The 19,414-nt window shown below is 42.4% G+C and overlaps 1 protein-coding gene and 1 long non-coding RNA gene across 2 annotated transcripts; one reads left to right on the top strand and one right to left on the bottom strand.

The window, feature by feature from the left end:
* The first annotated feature begins 634 nt into the window (after positions 1-634).
* Positions 635-9,827, top strand: LOC135438417 (ankyrin repeat and SAM domain-containing protein 1A). Its single transcript, XM_064696740.1, has 12 exons — positions 635-1,283; positions 3,125-4,029; positions 4,164-4,479; positions 4,535-4,962; positions 5,024-5,261; positions 5,686-6,661; positions 6,720-6,931; positions 6,993-7,292; positions 7,354-7,537; positions 7,599-7,772; positions 7,829-7,960; positions 8,016-9,827. Exons 2-12 carry the CDS (start codon positions 3,153-3,155, stop codon positions 8,163-8,165), a joined length of 3,987 nt encoding a protein of 1,328 aa, XP_064552810.1. The 5' UTR covers positions 635-1,283; positions 3,125-3,152; the 3' UTR covers positions 8,166-9,827.
* A 1,522-nt stretch (positions 9,828-11,349) lies between these two features.
* Positions 11,350-12,157, bottom strand: LOC135438387 (uncharacterized). Its single transcript, XR_010437877.1, has 2 exons — positions 11,721-12,157; positions 11,350-11,668 (listed from the first exon to the last, which is right to left on the bottom strand). It is a non-coding gene; the product is annotated as an uncharacterized LOC135438387 (long non-coding RNA).
* Between the last annotated feature and the right edge of the window lie 7,257 nt (positions 12,158-19,414).

Raw genomic sequence — 19,414 nt, 5'->3', positions numbered from 1 at the left:
ATACATATCGAGAGGACTATCAGCTGTCCGCTTCAAGAGCTGTAATCTTTTTAAACCTCACTGTGTAATAACAAAATCATAAAACATCCAAGACTTGAGCCAGCCAAATCATAAATCTTATATAAAAATATTTTACGAATATTCTTATTAAATTGTAAATTTATTAGTGTGATTTGTTAGCCGAAATTATAAGTTATATTTTTAATATTTAAAAATTAATTAAACATGATAAGCTTGTAATATAATATAATTATACCATAGCGATAACCTTGAACTAAATATTTTGAAAGTTTACATACACAAAGCCAACTAAGGATTAGTAGATTTTCTATTTATTTATAAGATTAACATATGATATATGATCGTATGTACATAATATCTGTAGAATGCATTTATGTGGCAACTAAGGCGTTCCCTTTGTCACATTCTTTCTTCATGATGACAACTAAATAAAAAGTTTGTACTATTTTTACTACCGTCGCTGCTCCGCACTCGCTCCCATTCCCCACTCTTACCCGCTGGTGACACACTCTGTCGCTGATATGGATACTCTCTCTCTCGCTCTCTCTGTCGCCCTCTCTGTTTCTAATTTGCTCTCTGATGCCTGTCAGTTTTGCACATCAGAATACGTAAACAAAAGCATACTATCGTGTAAATAAACAGAAATGAAATATTTATTCTCATCGCTCGGCGCTCAGCTCCGACTCTCTGTCGCTCTTTGGCCCGCATGGAGCAGCGACTGCGGCGACAGCAAAAGCAAAACAATCAAGTGAAAGCGCTGAGCAAAGCATAGCATATCTAAACTTATTGTGCTGTATTGTATCCACAACTTTCATTGGCACTGCTGCGCTGCCGTCTCGCAGCAGATACAGATACTACGCGTACATTGCACAAGAGCAAAGTGCACGGCGCATGGAGTCACAGAGCGCGGTACACGGAGCACGGAGCACGGAGCACGGAGAGCGCATTGTGTGTGAAAAATGTAGCAGAAATTCTCACGGAACCCAGACCCAGACACTGGCAGAGTCAGAGTCACCATCAGCACGCCAGGCTGAGTCGTCAGTGTCGTCAGTGCGCGGTCGGAGCCAAACGCGGGCGTAGCAAACTCATTTCGTAAATGGAAATGTGCTGGAGACGCAGACGGCGCGGCAAGCCAATGAAATGAAATTTATTAAATTAAAGAAGACCTGAATACATGAACGAACGGAAGTGAAAAGTTACAAAGTTACTACATACATATGTATATGCATAGTGTACACAACTAAATAAACTAATAGCAAAAGGTAGCTAAACGAATAGCTCACTTGAGCATAGTGCAGCCAGAAAATGTATCTGTGAAGTAGCCATAAATGTGTGTATGTGTTCGTGATATGTGTGTGTGTGTGTGTGTATGTACACACAGCAGTCAAGTGCCTGATTGGGGGTGCGTGTGTGTGTGTACATGGAAGTACACGCCTTTTGAGTGCAGCAGCAAATATGCCAATAACAAACATAGTTGGAATTTGTTTTCCACACTAATTCTCATTATTGGCCGCAGATCAAATTTAACCAAATTGGTTGTGAGGGGCATCCGACAAATGGGAAATGCACCCCAGACAAACTGTCGTCTGGGAAATTAAGCGGACTTTCCCATATGTACACAATATTGTCTGGCTATTTGCCAACTGCCTTATATCCAGTGGGTTGCGTACGGGTCAATATCCTTTGACCCAATTATGGGAGCCACTATAAATTCATAAGCTAGCAGCCAATTGACATGGATGTTGTTGTTGTTGTTATTGCTGCTACTCTGACAGTGTCAACTCGTTTATAATGGGCTTCAATTTCCGTTGCTTTTGTATTTGGGTTTATTTGCATGGACTCACAGCCCAGCGCTGGCCCCCTCCCCCCCAACTCATCGCCCACAACCACGACACATGGCACGCCTCTGAGCTTGCTTGCAAAAAAAGGAAGAAAAAAAAGAAACACAGTTGCGTATGGAGTTGTAAGTGGAGGGCGGAGTCAGCCCCTTGGATGGTGGGTGCGGCAGGACCCCAGTCAGAGTCTGCAGGAATACTCTCAGGAGCAACACACACTCTGAAAAGCTCTCTCGCACCTCTCTCTCTCTCGTTTTGTCCATGGGACGTGCCTAACCTACCTTGCGTTGAATTTTATAGTAGCATAATAAAAGTACATGTGAGTGTGCGTGGGTGGGTGAGTGTGAGTGTGAGTGTTCGGGGTGCGCGTCTGTATGTGTGTGTATGGCAGAGCGTGTGTAAGCAGGTGATTATCTGTTGCAGAGTTGTATTTATCTCATTGAAGCCGATGTGACAGACTGGCAGCATGCTTTCAATTTCTGGCTCCCCATTGGGCGATATCAAAAGACAGCCAGACGAATCGACAGAGTACAATGGTTAAAATTTCACACAAGTTCAACAAATTTCGAAGGGCATATAAGTATATTGAAATTGAATACGTATTTATTCAGCAACATTTTCGACTCTTACTTTTCAAAGATTTCTCCATTGTCATAGACAATGTTGAAAATTTAAGAATGTTTATAGGGTTTTAATATTGAGTCAATATATTTTTCATTGTGCCTAAATAATTAGAAAGTTTATGTGCGTGCATTTTGCATAATTTGTACATTAGATTTGAATTTTATTCAGTGGGAAAACAAAACTAAATATAATATATTTTACATACTGAAAGGCAGTTTTTCGGTGCGAGATTTCGAATTTTTGCCACTGTGTGTGCCCCTAACGGGACGTATCAAATATACTCAAAGATATTTCAACGCATGAAAAGCACTTCATCAGCCGAGCAGCTGGCAAGCTCCGAGGGCAGCCCGCGCCACATGAATGCTCCGGGGGCCCTGTACGGTATGTCTTATTGTGCTATATTATTTTTTTCGTAATGGCAGTCCTTAGACAGGCATTACCGGGCTGGGGCCGCACAAGGAAAGTCATTAGAGCTAAAAGCTAAAAAGCCACAAAGCCCGCAGCGTTTTAATGAAGTGCACTTCACAGTCATAATTCATTTTCAGTAAATCAACTCAGCGCTGTGACCGGGCGCTGATTTCTGAAAGCGATTAAAACGATGTGCGACCACTTGAGAAAGTCCATTAATGGCCATTAATTTGCAGGCAGGCACATTATTTGCACGCACAGGAAATGGGCAAGGATCAGGAGTTTCTGGAGGCGGCGCGCAATGGCAATATCAGCCATATCGAGAAGGTGCTCTCCCAGAAGGGTAAACGTGCCGGGCCACTGGCAAGCCTGCGACGCACTGGCGTCAATGTGCAGGACAGCGGCGGCTACTCGGCGCTGCATCATGCCTGTCTCAATGGGCATGAGGATATTGTGAGACTGCTGCTGGCACATGAGGCGTCAACCAATTTGCCCGACTCCAGAGGCTCTTCGCCGCTTCACTTGGCCGCTTGGGCTGGCGAGACGGACATTGTGCGGCTGCTGCTAACGCAACCCTACCGGCCGGCCAACGCTAATCTGCAGACCATTGAGCAGGAGACGCCACTGCACTGTGCCGCCCAGCATGGACATACTGGTGCATTGGCTCTGCTGCTTTCCCACGATGCAGATCCCAATATGCGCAACTCACGAGGCGAGACGCCACTGGATCTGGCTGCTCAGTACGGACGCCTGCAGGCAGTACAAATGCTCATTCGTGCGCATCCCGAACTGATTTCACATCTGAGCACGGCGGCGATGGAGGGTGGAGCACCGTCGCCCTCATCACCGTCGTCGCCCACGCGTCATATATTTCCGCACACCTGCCTCCATCTGGCCAGTCGCAATGGCCACAAGAGCGTGGTCGATGTGCTGCTCGCTGCCGGCGTCTGTGTGAATCTATTGACGCCCTCGGGCACAGCCCTTCACGAGGCGGCGCTGTGCGGCAAGGAGAATGTGGTGCGAACTTTGCTACGCGCTGGCATTGATTTGTCGGCCACGGATAATGAGGGACGCACAGCACTGGATATACTGCGTGAATTTCCGCCGCATGTGACCAAACACATTATTGCAGTGATTAACAGTACGTATACGTAATATAGTTTAGCACCCTTACGCTCGTTCTGAAGTCATATTGCGGCACAGACTATCTTTATATATATACATAATATGTTACTGATTTCATCAGACTAAGTATATCAAATGTATATTTGTCAGACTTTCGCCACCAAATGGACACAGATGAGGTTGACGAGGTTATCTATCGCCAGCATGTGGGTCCACCAGCAACTGGGCGTGGCCAGAGCTCTAAACAGCCGCAGCCGCATAACAGCCACAATCACTATCATTTCAATTCCAACAACCACTTGCTTAACCACTCGCACTCCATGCAACAGTCCGGTTACAGTAAACAGCGGCTAAGTGCCGGCAATGGAGGCCCCTACAATGGCGGCAAATCTCTGGATAGTGCACTGCAGCCAGAGGACAGATTCTACCAGGATCTCAACGCACACTCGCCACTGCACATACAAAGGTGAGCCGCACATTTAATTAGACTCATTTTACTTGACTCACATTTCTGCTCACAGCGACATGGGCGGTGGCTTCAGTGTCAGTCCTTCATCCTCGCTGAGCAGCTTTGAGCCGGCTTCGGTTTCGCCGCGTTCCCGCTGCTCCACTGGCGGTGGTGCACAGCCCTTGCAAATGAGCACATTTGCACCGAGCGGACCGCCCAAGAAGCCGCCGCGACGCAATCTCTCAGTTTCACCCACGCACGCTGGCCCAGGTCAGCAGTTTAGCTATAGTTCACCCTCCAGCCAGGGTCAAGGCCAACAGGCAAGGCGACGCCCACCAGCCAACGATAGTCCCTACTCGCATCAGAGCCACGGCAGCGTCGGCGGCATGAGCTTCGATGAGACACAGCTGCGCGAGCGTCAGCGCAGCGATCGACTCTATGCCAGCGCCAGACAGAGCACGCGCTCTGCCGTGGCCGGCAGCTTGAGCCTGAGCTCCAGCAGTGAGTACACTAGCAAATATACCTTGTGCACAGACTATATACCAAAATGTTGCGCACTTAGATGACATGCTGGATCGCCAGTGCAGCAGTTCAGAGCTGAATAGTGAGACTAGTGTGCCAAATTCAAGCGGAGAATCACCAGCTCCAGCTGGCCATGCCACCAACTCGATGAAGCGGCCCATTCCGGCACCACGCAGCGCCACAACCAAACTGTCAAAGGAGCTGCTCAAGTCATGTGAGAGTGCCACCCTCAAGTCGTACAATCCCAATCGCAAACTCAAACGTAATCGAAATAGCTGGTGAGTACGCAATTCCACGAACAAATCCAAAGTTTATTATTTGATTATAATTATAATTATAGTTTTGACTAATCATTAATAATATTAAATTAACCATTTGTTGTTTCTTTTGTGTTTTATGTGTTCACGTATTTTTGTATACCTTTTAACCATTATTAATGCAATCAAATAAATATCATTTAATATGCCAGATAACTGGCTTTAATCAATTAGGTTTTTGAGAAACTGGTTGGTGTTCTTGTTATATGTTTTATGGTTTTTAAATGGACCCCAGACAGTGAATATATTCCTGATCAATAACAACAGCCGAGTTAATAAAGCCGTGTCCATCTGTCTGTCTGTCCATATTAAACGTATTATGCATGAGCACTAAATCGATTTGAAACAGATTTTATATTTATATATAACATAATCCCTGGAACAGCTCCATTAATGTAGCTGAAAAATCGGATAGTGTGGAGCAAAACTGTGATCCCAAGCAGCAAATTCCGAGCAGTCCCACACACTACAAGCAACCACCAACGCCGGATCATCCGCCACCCAGCTCAAGCCAGGCAGAGCGCACCATACACGAGCGCATCCGTCCGCTGAGCCAGGAGTACAAACGGCGTTCGGCGCTGCTGCAGTTGCAGGCAGCGCAGCAGCTGATGATCGAGACGGGCTCATCGCCATCGAAGCTGCTGCCAACACTAGGTACGCCGGGTTACGACTGCGATGATACGGTAACAGTGGTGCCACGCTGTCCGGCTGCATCGTCTGGCTCACTCAGCTCCAGTATTTCTTGCTCGGATCACAGTCTCTCGCACTCCACGGACTATGTGGAGGAGTTTGTCAGCGATGTGCCCTTTGCTGGGCTACTCAAGGGCGCCACACAACACAAGGAGGTCAAGGGACAAGCAGAGCAGACTCAACCACCGCGTGTGCGTCCACCAATTCCCACGAAGCCCTTGGTGCCCGAGAGAAAGTTTGTTAAGCCGCCGACGACGCCTACCAATGTTGAAGTCAAGCTGGAAACAAATGGCAATGCCGCGGCCGAGAAATCAACTCTCAATGCAGACAAGTCGCCCGCCAAATCACCTGCCAAATCACCTGTCAAGTCACCTGCTAAGTCGCCAGCAAAATCCCCAGGCAGCGGAAAGTCGATCGCGCGCAACTCTCTCAATCTGTTGAGTCCCTTTAATGCTGAGGAGGCGCGCAAGAAAATCTCGGAAATCATCGAAAACTTTGGCAGCGGCATACTCAACACGAACATAACGCCCACCCATGATATTGAGCTGGATTTCGAAGATCTTGAAGTGCTGCCGGAGCGTCGAGAATTGGCCGTAAGACTGCGCAACGCGGGCTTGTTACATCTGGAGCGCATACTCTTTGAGAACGGCTACGACAACTATAAATTTGTGGTAAGCATGAAAAATTAATTACTTTTCCACTGATATGCCATGAGTTACCCTTCCCAAGCGTAATGTGTTTGAGGAGCCAGACATTCCGCTGCTGCACATACCGGAACGGGATGCAACAAAGCTGCTTAGTTTCGTAGGGACATTGCCGCAAGCGGAGTTTCTGCCGCAGGTGCCATTCAAAGCACAGCAGGAGAACAAACAGCTGGGCGTGGCCACGCTGCAGCAATGGCTGAACAGCATCGCATTGCCCGAGTATCTGGAATTCTTCAAGTGAGTTTTCGTATTGCGTTCACATTTCCAGTTAAACAAAATCTCGGCTTAAAACTTGCAGCAAGCATCTGTACAACACCATTGACAGTGTCTGTGGTGTCTGGGATGTGGAGCTGCAAACTGTGCTGGAGATTAATAAATTGGGCCACCGCAGACGAATTCTGCAATCCCTGGCCTATATACGGAAAATGCGCGAATCCAAGTCGCTTAAAACCCCGCTGGCCGAAAACAACGAAACAAACAAAATGACAACGAATGGCAACAAGGAGGCCACGGTATCTGCCACCGCAGCGGACAGCACACAGCCACCCGCAAATGTTTTGCCGCACCGAAATTCCATGACGGGCTATCGCAAGAATCGGTAGGTTTCATTGAACAGAACTCGAACATGAGCATTATCAAATAAATGTTACATTGCGCAGTCCTGCACCACCGCCGCCGGCGCCACCGGCACAGAAAGCCGCAGCAGCTTTCAGCTCAGCTGCTCCGCTCCAAATACGCGCACCCTCCGAGCTCCTGCTGGGCCTGCCGGCCAATATGCGCACCACTCAATGGCGTCATTCGGCGCAAACTCTGCTTGATGAGCACATCAAGTACGAGGTCCAGGTGGGTGAATGACTTTGTTTACGTCGACCACATCTAAATATTTGGTTATTGCCTTTGTCAGTACCTCGGCTCAACGGTTGTGAAAGAACTACGTGGCACTGAATCCACAAAGAAATCTATACTAAAACTGAAATCGCCCAGCGCGCAGACAAATGAGGAGGTTCATAAGCAGGGCGCACAGCTGTCGCTGGCAATTTGTCACCGCGGCGTCGACTTCATTGATGTTGCCACCAAGGTAAGTGGAGCAGCAAGATATTTTATGCCTTCGATTTATTCCTTCGTCCTCGCCAGCGTGTTATCTGTGAGCATGAGATACAGAACATCAATTGCGCCTGTCAGGACTCGGAGGATATGCGCCATTTTGCCTACATAACGAAGGAGCAGGATGTGCACTATTGTCATGTGTTCCTGGTGCAAAGCACGGTTTGTTACAGCCTAAATAAGCCATGTGGTCTATGCTAAAAACGTAATTTTACAGGATCTGGCCAATGAGATAATACTGACGCTGGGCCAAGCCTTCGAAGTCGCGTATCAGCTGGCGCTGCGCGATGGGATTGCCACAACGCCAGCTCTGCTACTCGATAATGGCATGCTTCAGGGTGAATATTGCGGCGGTGGCAGCAAATAGAGCCAGGAGCTGGCCACCGCCCGGGCCCATAATCAATCTTTGGCAGCCAGTTCAAATCGCACGCACAGCCGCAGTCGCAGCCTCTGCGCCAAACTATTTTGCCTGACCAACTACGGTGCGCTGTTTAAGTTATAGATGGGAATCGTGTGGCAACTATTCAAATTGAAACTAGTCCTTGACCATTTTATATATTTAATTGGTATTGATTTTTAAATGGCCAACAAGAACAACAACACATTGAACAAAAAGACTTTTTACAAATGGCACAAATTTTTTTAAATGAACTGCACTCAAGAAAACTTCAGCTTTTTTGTCAAGCTACAAACTTTTGAGTACCAGATCAATAGAACGCACAATTTTTCATGATATCATCGTTAATTCGTTTAATTTGAAACGAAAATAATGCATTTACAAACTTTTAAAATCTTCATAAAAAGCAATTGCATTTAATTAATGAAAAAATGCCCACTTGTGTGCAATAATGTTTTAGCAAATTTTAGCTATATATCTAATCCTTAAATCGAGTAAATCATAAATTAATTAACGTACTATTGGCACATAAACAATTTTATTGATGTTAAAAGCTGTATAAAAAAAAATTACAATTGACGCAGCGAACTGCTTATAAAAGCAATGAAAATTCATATCCCGCAAACAAAAATACAAATTGGCTATAAACAAGCGATAAATATATATACATATATAACTAATCCCAATGCGCGTTGTTATATAATTTTAAATAAATTCTTATTAAACAAAACTAAAACAATGCTAAACGACAATTCTAATCAAAATAAATACAACGCAAACAAGTTATAAGCAAATGTGCTTACAAAATACAAAAAAAAAAAAGTAAGAGATATACGCAAAACATTTAAAAACTAATTATAATATGGGTGAAGCATTTGTATATGATTTATAAAATTCGAAAAAATCTGTAAAGCTAGTCTTTTAGTTATTATTGGAGCGTAGGTAAAGCATTTTAATTTGTTTAATTTGAAACTGATTTGAGGCAAAGCCCTGTTGTTATCATTTGTTTAACATGAAGTTTTAGTTAATTATTATTATTTAAATGAAACCTATTAATGATTAAAATACAAAAGTCTTTTTCTTGATATGTGCAATGCTTTAAATGTTAGCCTGCTTTATGGTACAACAGTGTTCATAAGAAGTACCTATCCATAAAAATCATGTGAAAAATCTACTAATAAAACAAAATATTTGTGCATTTTCTGTACGTAGTTTAACAGTTTGTTATGCCACTTGGAATACATATATATATATATATATACATATAAATGCATACATTCAAAGAACTATACACATACATACATTCATACATACACACACAGGCTAGCGCATAACTAATGAAATTTAATAGCGATCTATGCATAAATAAATATAGCAAAAAAAATAACATGTTTACCGAAAAAAAGCTAAATGGAAACCTGTAAACCTGATTTGTCTTCGTCAAATTGCATAAACAAGTTTACCAAACATACTAAAACACAACACAACAAAAAAAAAAGAAAAAGATAAAAACATTATTGAAAATACGCACACGCATACCTATGTGTGTGTACATATATATGTACAACTAACAACAAACCTTATACAAATCAATACTAAATAAATGCATAAATATGTATGTAATTAAATGAAGCCGCAATTGTTTATCTATTATTTATAGTATTTATCCACTGACCAGGTCAGTGCAGCATTTAAAACGCCTCATGTCAATTAAGGCGCACTTTCCCACAGGCCTCTGCCAGACGAGCCAACTGCAGCACCGTCTCCAGCTCCCAGCTCCCAGCTCTTAGCATCAGAGCAGAACGCGGATCATTTACACAAGTTGGACGCGAGCCGGTTTGGCGAAACGTCTTGTTGGTTTTTATAAGGCTAAATGCGTTAAGCATTTGATCATACGAATATTAATTGGCAAACACCAAAGCGCAAGCTCTGTCGGGACACCGGCTACAGCTTCAACTGCAGCGCCAACCCCAGCTCCAGACTCTGCCCCTGCCCCTGACTGCTCGGCACACGCACACACGTCGCTAATGTTGCCGGCAATAAGTTGCCGGCGTGCGTCAAATGTTGCCAAGCAACACGATAGCATTGGCCAGGAGTGCTGCTGGTGGCGGGAGCAGGGCATCAGCTGCTGTTACCAGCCAGAATGACGACGCTGCAACATCTGCTTGATGCTGCCGCATCTTGCGCTTAACGGTTTAAATTATTTCTCGTCTCGGGCGTCTCTGGCTAGCGTGCAATTTGTGGCGCACAGCTTATCACAATTTCATTATTACAAGTATTATTATTGGCCATAGTAAATTTGCAGCATGTAGAGAGCAGCTGCCATTTGGCATTGCCAGTGCTGTGCGTTTATTTGTAATTGAAATTGCGTGACTTTATTCTTCGATTTCGCCATTTTCCCGTAATTTCTGCGCTTTGCCATTGCCATTGTTGCCATTCAAAGGAAAGAGAGATAAGCTTGCACATTTTGCCGTTGTACTCACACACACGAACACAAACACACGCACGCAAGCACTTACGTATGAACGTGTGCAACTAAAACTTTTGGCGAGCTTTCATTTAAACAGCAAGAACAACAACAGCAGCAAACGAAATAAAAAGCACAAACAAAAGCTGGCAGCTCGCAGCTGACAAGGCTGTTCGCCTGTTCCAAATGCGAGCAAGCAGCGCAATGTTTGCCCAGCCCTTGTGAACTTGAGTGTGTATGTATGTGTGTGAGTGCGCGTGTGTTGTCACACTGTGTGTATTTAAGTTAAAGCACTGTGCAGCAGTTTGTAATTTTGCCTGTTGCATTGCTGCACGCCTGCTGAAAATTGTACCAAAAAATCGCCGTTCGTCAGTGAAACGCGCATCTAGCGAGTGACTGAAACTCTGGCGATTCGTGATTTCGTTGCGACAATACACTCGCTCTGTTAAATTAAGCAACGTTGCTTTCGCTGTCATTTTAATGTGTTTAACAGAATTTAATATTATGTTCAAAATATTTTATTGCTGATATTCTGTTTATATTCTGTTTAGATCGGCTATTCCCTTGAAGCAATATCTTAATGCCTTTCTGTTCTGGTAAGAAACTGTAATTTAGTGATAAAATATTTAATATTTTGCTGTAAGAGTTTCTAATATATACTAGTACAAACGAATAATATAGAATTCATTTTGATTTGAAATAGTGGTATTTGTATTTTCCTATCAGCATACTTCTTATATTGATCTTGATATTCATTTTTTGCTTTTTATTTACAATGCCTGTGCTACTTTTGTATATATAAAGATTATTCTGATATATAAGCAAAACTAGCTGAGCATTTTTTTCTTGCAAAAATTTATACAATGTTCTTCGGCGAAGAACTTATTGCGATTGCCACCACAGTTGGAGTAATCAAACAATTCGCATCGGAATCGACCGGGATTATAGAACCATAACGTACGGTGTCCTTCACAATAACCATATTCGGGGCGCGCTGAGCAAATGCCTGCGGAGATACCATATCAATTATCAGCAGTCCCTTCCCGTTTGTAACTTACGCGTCCTTAGAGCATTGTTTCTTGCCTTTGCCGTATCATCATCTGCGCCAGTTGAGATTAGCAACATGAAGACACAATATATGGCTATTGGAACTTTCATTTTTCAACCGATATAGCGACAAGCAAAGGTCTAGTATGCCACTGCACTGATTTGGCTTGCACCGACCTCTTTATATGTCGGAACTTCTTAATGGAAATGTGTTTTGTGCACTTGCTGCTAATTGGCATAACACATATACAATGTATATATATTTACAGCTCCTATGCATTTTTTTGCACATACATATATGAAGATAAAATATTGAATAATTTTAAATCTGAACTAAGGGTCGAAAAGTATAGACAAATAATTATCGATAACCTTACATTTTTAAAATTCTTTTGAATATTATTAGAATGTATCATTGTTTACTTTATTTATCCACTTGCTCATTTTATTTTTTGTATACAAATAAAATAGATTAATTTTAACTATTTGACTGAAAATCCGTGGTGCATTGGCATTTCCTTTGCCGTCCATTCTTTAGCTTTGTCAGTACAGAACTCATCACATTCGGCTTTGGAAAAGTAACGATTACGATTTCCTCCACAGTTTGAATAGACGAATTTCTCGCATTTAAGTTTATACTTATTGAAATACCACATCTGACGTCGACCCTTGCATTGACCATACTCAGGCTTCGTATAACAAATGGCTGTAAGACACAGAATAATGCATATTACCTAAATGTCCATAGGATAGTCCATCAATTTATCATAAAAACCTTTGGAGAGCTTATCAAAGTGCATTTTACGTGCAACTGAATCAAATGTCATACTATCAGGCCTTTGAGCCATTACAATAACAGCCATTAGTAAAACTAAAAACAGAGCTATAAAGCTTGCCATCCTGTACTTCTGCTGATGTTGTTCTTGAGTCCAATGGAAAATGTGACTGAATAAACTGATGCACCTCCATCAACAATTTATACCATTCACGAGTCGGACTTGCTGACAACTGTTTTGTCGAAAGCAGACTACCTTTTAATAGAACCAATTGTTTAAAATTGTTATGGACAGTTTTTTAAACAAAAAGCGAAAAAAACACATTGAATGGCTAAGGCGCAATGCAATTGCTCAATCTGTAATCAGTGGTCAAAATTATTCGACCGGTTGGCCAGTTAGTTAGCAAGCGAATTCAATTAAATTTCTCAATAAATTATAAGTGCAAAAACGCACGCGTTTCTACACACACGGCTCAGCTGTGGTGCTGCATACTTAGATGCATAAGAGTGTAAACAGTGAACTGGTCCGGTGTTTAAACCGGTACTTAGTACACGAATCGAGATTACGCAAGCCCCGCACATCACATACCATCACACATACGCCATGTTGTACGTATCGCATAGACACACAAATGTAGACATGTCTCTCTGGCATTTGTCTTCTCGCAAAACGAAATCGAAAACATCGGAAAAATCGAAATTCTAGATCAAGGCCAATAATATACATGCATACATAAATACATATATATGTACCAATACGCACACACGCGCACACACTCACACATAGTCGCTGACACACGCAATGCATGCGTAAAATAACTCAAAACTAGTTTTCCATTGGAGGAGGATGCTTGCGCTAGGCCTGTTAGCCAAACGCACGCAAACTGGGTCAAAAGGAAGCACTGCCAATGCGGGCAATAAATTGCAATTGAAATGAATATTGTCATTTGACAATTTGCATTTGTAAATTACAAGACAAAACACTTAGCGGCACTTACGCGACTGACAGGGCCACAGGCTCCGAGGTCCGGGGCGGCAACCCCAATTACATATCCAAATACATTATCACAGTTTACGATTGCCAATATGTCATTGATCAGCCGTTTATTTATAACAAACGCCAGTTGAAGGCTGCACTCAAGTGAAAAATATAATTTCAAATTGTATGACTAAGAATAATGCACCTTTAAAATAAAAAAAACACATATCTATAACACTAGACGTCATAGAATTTTATTTACAAAAATGTTCTACAAATTTTGAATAATAATAAAATATTCATTGTATTTTTAAATATACAAATATTATTACTTATAAGCTATGATTCTAAAAATTAAAAAAGAGGTCGGTAACTTGAAAAAAAAAGGACAGTAAGTGAGCTGTCTGTTTAAAATATTTTCAAAAATAATAGGGTAAAAAGGATATAATGTATTTTTGCATGTGTATGAAACCGATCAGCATCAGTAGCCGAGTCGATCTAGCTATTTCCGACCGTTTGTGCATCTGTCTGTCCGTTTGAATGAACGCGTCGATCTCAGAACCTATAAGAGCCAGGGACCTTTTAGGTAGGTCTTTCTAGTGTCGGCGCAGTACGAGCTTATTTCCGATAATCGATAACTTGCCCTGTTTCCAAGCAATCGACAATTATCGATAAGGAAATCCTGTTTTTTCAACAAATCTCTTGGTTTTAAGAACTAGACATGTATCTTCCAGAATAGTATATACACATCAAGTATCTTTCATTTTTAAACTAGCGACGCACCCCCCTTCCTCCTAGCGCGAGCTGCATTTGGTGTTGGTGAAAGAAGGTTCAGGGTGCCCTTAGTCAAGCACTCCCGACTTAAGCCCTCTTACTTGTTTATTTTAAATTATTCCTAAATAAAAGGATACATTTGAGATTTATTTGTTGGGATATTTGGACATTAAAAAAATATTTGTTGATTATATAAGTAAAATTCATATCTAGAGAAGTAGACTTTAACTTATTTGAACTATAGCCTTCAGTTAATAAAACAAAAATAACTACATTATTTTATAGTTTAATAACCAGCTTTGGGCCATTTCAATTCAATTTCGACATTTGTGTGCCAGATAGTATTTACATATATGTATATATGTATTTCGATCGGAGGTGATTGCGAGGCCGCGGGACTTGCCAGCTAGTTGGGCTATTAACAAAATTAGCGAGCATAATTCTATTAATTTAAATGTTGCATTTAATGTGCTGGCAAAACAGTTTTCAGGCTTCTTGCGATTATTATGGTTATTAGCTAGAAAAGAAACACTTAGGGCCGCCTTGGGCTCGCCTGCACTGGTCGATTATCGATTGTCTCTGGCCTCGTGGAGCGTGTCAAGGCCTAGAAAGCAGGCGGAGATTGAACAATTGATAACTTATGGCATTATCAAATGCTAAATCTTTCGATATCAAAAGATTGATGACAAACGAAATGCAAAATTTGGCAGGCACTAAATAAATATTCATATCTACAGGTTTGACGCTTTTGACCGCTGCACGCAAATAAACCACATGGCAGATTGTGCAATTATTGCTAATAAAAATGTTTATGGCCGCTGCTGATGCCCATTGGCCGATGACTTCTGCTGGAGCGATATGAATCACCATAAATCTAAGTGCAGTATAAATATTTATCGTGATTTTATAATCATGGCAGTGCAACATGATGACCCACACTCTAAGAGGAAGACAACCAACTTGCCTTGCATGCTCTGCACCAACAGCAACAACAACAACAACAACCACTGCATTTGGCATGCGTGTGAATCGCACGCAGGCCAACTGGCCAATGGCCAATGTCCAATAGCCACAGACCACATTTTCTTCTTTTATGTTATGGCAGGCAAATTTCGCACATGGCAGCGTCGAGATTTGAATGGCGCAGATAAAAAAAAGGTCGCGCGGTCTTAGAAAGTGGGTTAATTAGCAGGCAAAGCAGATTCGAGTACATGGATCCGCCTGTGGACCCCACAGTGCCCCCCACAATGCACATTGCTCCAATAAAACATAACGCATTGGAATGCCCAAAAGTTGACCTCAAATGGCGTTGCCGGCAGCGACTCGACTGTCCAGCTAAGGAGGATGCGGCTGCGGATGAGGATGAGGACGAGGACGAGGACGAGGACGTGCTGCTCGCGCACACGTCACGGTTAATTGGGCATTCAAATGTCAAGTTCAATTTTGGGCTACATTAGCGTTACCTATAAAAGGGCCGTTCTCTCTGCGCTGCATAAAATGAGATTTATTGTTGCATTTTGCTGCCTGCTGCCTGCTTCCAGTGGCTGCTGCTGCATACATTTTTTTGGCCTATTGGGGCTGTGACTGCGTCCAACTCTGGTGGCAATGGTCCAGTGATCATCTGGCCAAACAATTGCCCAAAGAGCCACCCGATAGCCGTTGCGCTCGCCCAGTCGTTCGCTTTTAACTTTTGAATAATTTGGCCAAGCCCAAAATCGTATAAATTGGAATATCATTATTAGCCCAACTTGAAGGTAAATTGCTATGAAGAACCAACCCCAAATTGCAACTATTTAAACGCCTAATGCAATTTTAATAGAGTTTTTTACGACATTGACGCGCTGCTTCCGATTTAAGTCTTATGCCAAAAATCGAGTTCAAGCTAAACTGCTTTTTTTTTAAAAGCCAATTGGCAATGGTCTTCGGTTATGAGTGCTATGAAGAAAAACCTACAATTAGCTCAATTCTATCACACTGTTGTACCCTGTAAAAAACAAACAGGAGATACCTCCGACTTCAAAGTGAATAAATAAGTGCAAATCTCCATTTTATGCGATTGTTATCGAATATGAGATGATAGTTATGAGGGAGAGAGTTAAGGAGAGATGGAGAGAGAGGGAGCGTACGCACTTAGTGTCTATATCTTAAATTTCGCCTTTCTATGAGATTTTCATAAAATACTAATACCGATTACAAAAATAATGATTCTATAGTAACGCATTTATTAATGTGAAAGGAAAAACTGTGAGTAAAGTAAACGAAAGACAATAACAAAGCGAGCGAGTGGAAGAAAAGAGAGTATTTATATTTTCTAAAGAAGTTAAGACGGGAGTACAGGGCATCTCCTGAACGAGTACTTTTGCCTGATACACTCTAACTAGTTAATATACTTAAGTATCACTTAAACTACATAGCTTAGCAAATTTAAGTGCAGCCGATGCAAAGCCACAACAGTGGCACAAAATGTTTGGCAATGCAAAATTGCAGTTGTTGTTAGTGTGATTTTTGGTGGCATAAATCAGCGATAAGAAAATTAAAAGCCATAAATTTGCAATTAATTTTTAATTTGCGCAAATTGATTAACATCAGCACGCTGCAAATGCCATATAAAAAATGTTAGAAAATAAATCAAATTGTAGTCTAACATTTGATAAGCAATTCAATTTCGGCAAGTTTCTTAAGCGGCTTTTAAGCATTTCCGCTAACAGCAGCATCCAGTCTGCGCCTAAGCCATAAATAATTTAAGAGCACACTAGTCTCTAGTCCGGAATGGCCGGCTAGAAAATACCTCCTTTTAAGGGGTAATCGGGGTGGGGATCTAAAGAGTTGATCTGTGTATACTATACGAGAACAAACCAAATTTGAGGTATCTCTTAGAATTTTTGAGAATTGCTTAAAATAATGCCCTAAAAACTATATCTACTTATATTTGGAAACAGGGAGAAGATATCAAAAGATAATAGGATTAACTTGTTCTGATATATTGTTTCTCTTTCCATGGGAGATTTTTTACTACTTGAAAGCAAAACTAATGCCTTTTACTAAGGATTCAAGCATTTCCCATGATCAAGCCTGGTTAAACTGTTTTGCTGCAATGAACCCGTCAACAATAACTGCTAAGCAAATTCGTCTTGCTAAAGACTTGGCCTACAGCCAAGTAAATGGCAGCGGGCATCAAATTATAAAAGCCAAACGAAATGCTCACAGCTACAACCTACGCAATGTGGCCAATAAATTAGCTGGCGCATAGTCTCAGCTAACAAAGTGTGAAGGTCTCGATCGGGCCAATCTCTCAGTGGCTGGCTGTGAACCCAGCGAAACTGGCCAATAACATAAGGCGAACTCTTGACCCTGCTGTTGTTGTTTTTCTTCTTCTTCTTCTTCTTTCTGGCTGTGGCTAAACATAATAAGATGTGATTAATTATGCTGACATTAAATCGGCTAATAGAAATATATCTCGTTGCGTTGAAAATAATGTTGACGTGATTGTAATTGAAGTTGTTGCTGTTGCCAGTTGCCAGTTGGCAGTTTCTAGTTTCTAGTTGCCAGCTGCCTGTTGTTTGAATGTGGCTGTTGCCTTTAACCCTGCGGAAAATTGCCTTTTCACCGAGTGCTGTGCAGTTTATTGCAAATTTGTTTGTTTGCGCTCATGATAGCTGATGGGGAAAATGTTGTGAAAAGCGCTTACGAAAATACAATATGACAGAGTACATTAATCACATTGATAATTGGCAACTGTTTCACCATATTGCTGGCTTTCACGCCAGCAACAGTTGGCCAGTTGCTGGCATTTTTTTCCGAAAGTTCTGATATAAACGAATCGAGCAACAATTAAACAGAAATGTGCGCCCATATACTATATACCTGTATATATAATTAACTGTTGTGCTTTAAGTTATTTGCAACGCATCATCAACGTATTTAAATCAATTACAATCAGCAAATTGTTGGCTCGGCTCGACTCGGCTTGGCTCGGCTCGTTTTACCGCGCTGCCTTCTCTTTAATCAAGGCATGCGTTTGTATTACAGATAGATGACACTGCCCCTGGAGACGGAGATGGTCGTGTTAAGTACGCGCGAATTAATGTCTTGCCCGAGTCACTACATCTTGGAAAGTCCTCTGCAGCGGTTGCCGTTGCCGATGTCGCTGTTGGTGTTGGTGTTGTTGGTGTTGCTGTTGTTGCTAAATTGCAAGTCAAGACAAGTCAAGAATTTAACAGCCAAAGCGCCGCCTGCCAGTGCTAGTTGAAGCGACTTTGTGGCAGTCAGGCGGCGCGTAATTTACGTCGATTTGATGTTTCCAACATAAATTTATAGCGCGCACATTTTTACCAGCGATTTGTTGCCAGCGCCGCCTGCAACATGCTGAATTGATGATGCTGCCGCTGCAGCTCCTGCTGCTGCTGTTGCTGGCGTGCTTTGATTTCGCAGAGCAGCAAACACAAAAATGTCGCAATAGCATTATAATGAAAAAGCAAGAAAAATCATGTTGGCATGCGGCTGGTCGCACTGTCTAGTGGGCTGTTGCTGCTGCTGTTGTTGCTGTTGTTGCTGCTGTTGTTGCTGCTGTTGAGTTGGGCAACATTTTTGCCAGCGATTTGGTTTTTATTGACTGAAGAGGCCGCCAGTTGAGGTGGAGGCAGACGTGTCTATTGAAGAGGCGCCTGCGTGTATGAAATATGGTGTTGCTGTTGCACTGTTTGCTGCATGTTGCTTGCCCGACATGACATGTTCGAGGAGCAGGAAGTCGTTTTGCGTTTGCCACATTTATGAGTTACGCTTTGGCCGCGTGTTGCAAGCAACACCGCATGCAATGTGCCACTTATGGATACCGTGCTGTTGTTGTTGTTGTTGTTGTTGTTAAATTATGTGCAACTTGTTTGCAGACTTAGCCAGCAAATGATGTCATTAGCACACAAGCCGAGTGGGCCCATAGTGCAAAGGTAAAACACGCACAATGAAATTAAGAAATTAAATGCCAACATTTAGCGCCAAAGCCTTGCAACATGTTGATACTGCCGACAAATTGCTGTTGCCCCGCGGACAACACGCCGATCTAATTGCAAATAGAGCAGCAGCAGGGTAAACTATTTGAAAATTCGATTTTTCCTTTAACAACTAGCGCCCAAGGGCGGTGGCACGTTTAATTCGAAAATGATGCATATTGCTGTTTGCGG

The sequence above is a fragment of the Drosophila montana genome, unplaced genomic scaffold (assembly GCF_035044405.1).
Source record: "Drosophila montana isolate Dmon_TW-CO22-7 unplaced genomic scaffold, ASM3504440v1 contig_3848_1, whole genome shotgun sequence".
Classification (NCBI taxonomy): Eukaryota; Metazoa; Arthropoda; class Insecta; order Diptera; family Drosophilidae; genus Drosophila; species Drosophila montana.
This window is presented reverse-complemented; position numbering and strand designations above follow the sequence as displayed.